The sequence below is a fragment of the Oncorhynchus mykiss genome, chromosome 3 (genome assembly GCF_057628025.1).
Source record: "Oncorhynchus mykiss isolate SJ-2025 chromosome 3, ASM5762802v1, whole genome shotgun sequence".
Lineage (NCBI taxonomy): Eukaryota > Metazoa > Chordata > Actinopteri > Salmoniformes > Salmonidae > Oncorhynchus > Oncorhynchus mykiss.
In genome coordinates, this window is record NC_143024.1 from 62,997,991 (window position 1) to 63,003,656 (window position 5,666).

A 5,666-nucleotide genomic window follows, 5' to 3' on the forward strand; every position below is an offset into this window, starting at 1 on the left:
CCTTTTTGCATTAAAAGCACCAAAGTTGAAATCCATGCCTTCGGCCAGAGGGCAGTTTTAGAAAGCAAAGGTAGAGTTGAAAGTGGTGTGAATAATGTCAAATAGTTACAGTTACTGTGGTACTTCTGTGGTTGGGAATGGGCATCAGATGAACGGTAGGAGAAAAAAAACGAAGGTTTATCTTGTCACATGATCAATTGCCTGGAGGCCCAATGCTTTTTATTTTTCTCATCCGCTACCACGGGATCTTTAACTGAGGGCAAGCATTGTGCAAACATATGGACATCATTGTTCTCTGGGTTCTTAAAAGACACAGGGCGGGTATTTTTATCACTTGTCCCCAGAAATGTTAGTTTATCATTTCTGGGAAGAACGGTTGAATTTACTGGAGGCCTGCAGCCCACTGTCAATGCTATCTGTAATTGTGCTGAATGGGTTGGAAATTACGAAGTGGGCCTTGAATTTTTATTTTAATTTTTAAATGGGAAAGACAAAGACCATGACATTGAATTAGTTACATCTCTGCGTCTTATTGGAACTTATTGACCACATCATTGCTGTGAACAGGTGTACAAATCCATTTTTTAGGGAGAAGGCAGAAGATTACAGCTGCGTGAAAGATGAGGGCTCTGGTGCTGGTTCTGGGTCTGGTTTGTTTTGTGACAAGGCCCGATTCTATGGAGGCTCAGTTTCCTCGAGTCTGCAGCACGGTGGAGGGGATTGTCTCAAAGCAGTGCTGCCCTGCTCTCGGCTCTGATCCTGCTAATGTGTGTGGAACTTTATCTGGACGAGGAAACTGCTCCGACATCAGAGTCAGTACCAAACCCTGGGGCGGACCATATCGAATGAGAAACCGAGATGACCGTGAAAGGTGGCCAACAAAATTTTTTAATCAAACTTGCAGGTGCTTCGGTAAGTATTGAAGTTATAATATTGAAAATGTTCAACTGCAGACTTCCTCTAAGGGATCTCTGTTATCTATATAAGTATCTAACTTTAGGTTAAAATTACATGTGAAAAGTGTATTAGTATGTTGTACAGCATAGCTACATCATGATCTATATTCCCTTCGTGTGTCCAGGTAACTTTGGTGGCTTCGACTGTGGCCAGTGTAAGTTTGGCTGGACAGGACCAAACTGTGACGTACGTAAAGTCCCGGTGGTGAGGAAGAACATCCACTCTCTGACTCCAGCTGAGCTTCAGGAGTTTCTGGATGTGTTGGACCGGGCCAAGAACACCACCCACCCAGACTATGTGATCGCCACACAGCACTGGCTGGGCCTGCTGGGGCCCAATGGAACCCAGCCCCAGTTCTCCAATATTTCCATCTACGACTTCTTTACATGGCAGCATTACTACTCTGTCAGAGAAACGCTGCTTGGTAAATGTGATGTACCACACAAACAACCAAACAAGAAAGTATAATGAGGACCATTTACAAGTGCACAATGTTAAACAATTGAATATCTATTACATATCTGTGACCAGTACGTTTAATATTTTCTAGGACCTGGACGTCTTTTCAAACAGATTGATTTCTCCCACAAAGGACCTGCCTTTATAACCTGGCACAGGTACCACCTACTCAGTCTGGAGAGAGACCTGCAGGTAAGAGTGAGGAGGTCATTTCTGTGTGGCCTTATTTTTCTCACGAGTATGTACGTTAATAAGAAATGTCTACAGAATGTGTATAGCAGAATGACCTCTCTTCTGCAGAGACTGACTGGCAGTGAGAACTTTGCTGTTCCATACTGGAACTTTGCCACAGGGCAGACTGAGTGTGACGTCTGTACAGACTCTCTCCTGGGGGGGCGCAACCCAGACAACCCCTCCCTCATCAGTAACCAGTCCAGGTTCTCCAATTGGGGAGTGGTGTGTAACAGGTCTGGAGCAATTTATGTCAAAACGCTGAGTGTATGTGGCCAAACATAGGTGAATGAGTATTTGTGTCTGTGCTTGCATGCCTTTGTGCGTGTGTGCAAGCATGCACAGGAGCGCGTGTGTGTTTGTGTGTGTGTGCACGCATACACACAAGTGCGTACCTTCACTTATGTGTACAGGGGATAGCATCTCTATTCATAATTAAATAACATCTGTCTTCTCTCCCAGCATGGATGAATATAACCGCCTGGTCACTTTGTGTAATGGGACCAGTGAGGGACATATAAGGAGAGGACAGGTAGGGAGGAGCAACATGAGTCTTCCCACAATGAATGACGTCAGGAGCTGTCTCAGACTCAGAGACTTTGACAGTTCTCCCTACTACACTAACTCTACCTTCAGCTTCAGGTCATTTTCCTTCGATAATTCACTTTTTCTCTAGGCAAAAGTGTTATGTGTGTACGCTAATGATAAAATATGATCTGTTATTAACAGGAATTCTCTTGAAGGCTATGACAAGCCAGATGGCGAGGCAGAGCTTGACTCCTCAGTGAACAACCTGCACAACCTGGTCCACTCCTTCCTCAATGGAACCAGTGCTCTGTCTCACTCTGCAGCCAATGACCCCATCTTTCTAGTATTGAAAAATAAAATAAATAAGATAGAATTTAATTAAATAAAACAAAACAAGTACATGTCATAATAATATAAATGTGTTTTTACTTAGTTTGTGTAACTAAGAAATGTATTTGTATAGGTTCTCCACGCTTTCACTGATGCCATTTTTGATGAGTGGATGAGGAAGTCTGTTCCACCAAACTCCAGTTTCCCTGATGAGATGGCCCCCATTGGTCACAACAGAGATTACAACATGGTGCCATTCTTCCCTCCTGTGACCAATGAAGAGATTTACGTTGCGTCTGACCAGCTGGGATATTCTTATGCCATCGCACTGGATGGTTAGTGATTCAACATTTCAACAGGCGTTTGCACTATGCATTCAACGCTAATGGCAAGAGAATGAAGTAAGCACCAATTCATTTCAGAGTTTGCTTTCTTTCCGTTTGTCTTTCAGAGAATGACGGTAATCCTGTAATTGTCGTGAGAGCTACTTTGACAGGCGTTTTCGTGGGCCTACTGGCTGTGTTCATGGTAGTCGTGGTTTATATGCTGCACAGGCGAAGAAAGCATGGCTTTGAACCCTTAATACAATACAATAGGAAGTACATAGACAACTCTTGAACTTTTCTTGAGCTAAAGTCTAACAGTAACTGAACGAAAGCCTACGGTTTATCTGGTTAAGCTTGTATGCAATGTTCATATTAACGTAATACACAGTCATGGGATCAATTGAAACATACTGTAACTCAAGATAAGTACTTATTTCATCAACGTAAAATCCTGAGGGTAGAATGTTTGAGACCTGTAATATTTATATTCAGCCAATCAGAACAACACAACAAGGAATGTACCCATACAGAATAATGAACACTTACTGAATATTTATTCATTTATTGAGAGCCCATTTTCAGTTCCTGTTCTGTAATGTTTGATTCTATGTCTTGGACAAAAATGTAGTTTACGAGAATAAATATTTGTACACCCTTTGATTCTGATTCCAGTTATGTATCCTATCCTTTGTTGTCAATTAGGCCCCTTGCTTTTTTACATTTTTACTAACATGCCACTGACTTTGAGTAAAGCCAGAGTGTCTATGTACGCGGATGACTCAACACTATACACGTCAGCTACTCCAGCGACTGAAATGGCTGCAACACTTGACGAAGAGTGGGTGGCAAGGAATAAGTTAGCCCTAAATATTTCTAAAACTAAAAGCATTGTATTTGGGACAAAACATTCAGTAAACTGTAAACCTCAACTAAATCTTTGATAATGTGGCACAGACACATGCATACACACACACACACACACGATAACATATGCACTGTACACACACATACACATGGATTTAGTGTTGCAGACATGTGGTAGTGGTGGAGTAGGGGCCTGAAGGTACACAGTGTGTTGTGAAATCTGTGAATGTATTGTGTTTAAAATTGTAAAAACTGCCTTAATTTTGCTGGACCCAAGGAAGAGATCTGTAATAAATACAAATAGAAATTCAATTGTGTGCATTAAGTTTTACTTGAAATATATTATAACTCCACGGTTTACTCAATTCACTTCTTCTTTATAATTTCTATAACACATTCCATTGGGCCTTTTCCGTTAATCCTACTGACTAATCCTGTTAAGTGCAGTGAACCTTATAGTACCCGTTGTATAAAGCAATGGCTCCCATACTGTGTGTGGGTCACAAGTGGGTCACAAGAGCCCATACTCAAATCCACATCCAGTTAAATGTTTTGAAGAAGAGGGTTTTATTAATCAATTATTAACTTATTATTTTGGTCTGGGTATGTTTTTGTCACTGCTTAACCCTGGTAGGGCATGAAGCAAAATGTTTGGTTACCCCTAGGAACGTGTAGAATTTACATACCTCTTGAATGTTATGTCAAAATGTATATTACCGCCTAAATAGACAGTAAGTTTATGGTTGTCATGAATCTTGCCATGGAGGCAGAACTGAGCTATTTCCGCGTGATGGGCCAACTGCAAAGTGAAAATGGGCTATATCGTAAAAATTCATGAAAACAAACATCTACTTTTTGGTCTTCATTTAAGATTAGGGTTAGCAGTGTGGTTAAGGTTAGGGTCAGGTTTAAAATCTGATTTTATAACTTTTATAACTTAGTGACCATTCTGTAGAGCTGCCTCCAGGTCAAGATTCATAACAATAAATGCCAACCTGCAAACAGAATACACAAAAGCAATATTTTCTTCATGAGATTGCCATAAACAATAACTACTAATGATACATCCTTCTAGAAAGGTCTAGATCTCACCTTTCGGGTAAAATAGTTATAAATTACTGTGGTGTAGTTACTTTTGAGTACACAAGCTCAAGTACATAGTTTACAAAAATCTAGAAATAAAAGCGATTCTTTGTCTGGATAGGTCAGAAAATGTGACACTTACTCCCTATGCAAATGTAGGTCTGAAACCTGAGACTTCAAGTCAGCCCCACTGACAGAGTCATAGTGGAAAGCAGATAGATGGAGCTTTCTGGCACAATAAGGCACTGGACCCTGCCTCGTTCACTCGTCAGTCAGAACCGGTCCAGAACAGCTCACAGTCCCCTAAATAGGGGACTTAACATCTAACCCTATCTAAGAGGTATGGTCACACAAAGGGAATTTTCTCAGGGCTATTTTCTCTCTTGATAACCACACTACATTCTGACTCTTTCTGTTGATTTCTTAGATTAGGTCCATAAAATGTTGGCTTTTGAGTAATTCAACAACTGCGTAGACTTGCAGAGAGAAAATATGATTGTGTCCATTAAATGAACAACATATTAGTGTATCTTTCTTTATGACAATAATGGACAGTGTTAAAATACCAGCACGTTGTTTCTACAAACCTTCACAGAATAGTATTTGTTTAATTTAAAAATGTATTTTGGGATTCAGGATTTTTCTTTTGGATTCAGTTTTAAAATTTGTATTAGGGGATTAGAATTTATTTGTAAAAAATGATTTCATGCCCTCACTAGCAGTATATGTAAACTCAGCAAAAAAATAAATTTCCCTTTTTCAGGACCCTGTCGTTCAAAGATAATTTGTAAAAATCCAAATAACTTCACATATCTTCATTGTAAAGGATTTAAACACTGTTTCCCATGCTTGTTCAATGACCCATAAACAATTAATGAACATGCACTT

General features: G+C 40.2%; 1 protein-coding gene across 1 annotated transcript; it reads left to right on the forward strand.

The window, feature by feature from the left end:
- The first annotated feature begins 242 nt into the window (after positions 1 to 242).
- Positions 243 to 3,489, forward strand: LOC110520164 (L-dopachrome tautomerase). Its single transcript, XM_021597290.3, has 8 exons — positions 243 to 912; positions 1,082 to 1,381; positions 1,508 to 1,608; positions 1,717 to 1,883; positions 2,110 to 2,289; positions 2,377 to 2,518; positions 2,639 to 2,840; positions 2,957 to 3,489. Exons 1-8 carry the CDS (start codon positions 621 to 623, stop codon positions 3,121 to 3,123), a joined length of 1,551 nt encoding a protein of 516 aa, XP_021452965.2. The 5' UTR covers positions 243 to 620; the 3' UTR covers positions 3,124 to 3,489.
- Positions 3,490 to 5,666: the final 2,177 nt, after the last annotated feature.

What these genes read in the sequence shown, in the direction of transcription:
- LOC110520164 (XM_021597290.3), top strand. Translation starts at nt 621, where the DNA reads ATGAGGGCTCTGGTGCTGGTTCTGGGTCTGGTTTGTTTTGTGACAAGG. An exon ending in TCAAACTTGCAGGTGCTTCG is followed by an intron (nt 913 to 1,081) that starts GTAAGTATTGAA and finishes TCGTGTGTCCAG; the next exon opens with GTAACTTTGGTGGCTTCGAC. An exon ending in TGTCAGAGAAACGCTGCTTG is followed by an intron (nt 1,382 to 1,507) that starts GTAAATGTGATG and finishes AATATTTTCTAG; the next exon opens with GACCTGGACGTCTTTTCAAA.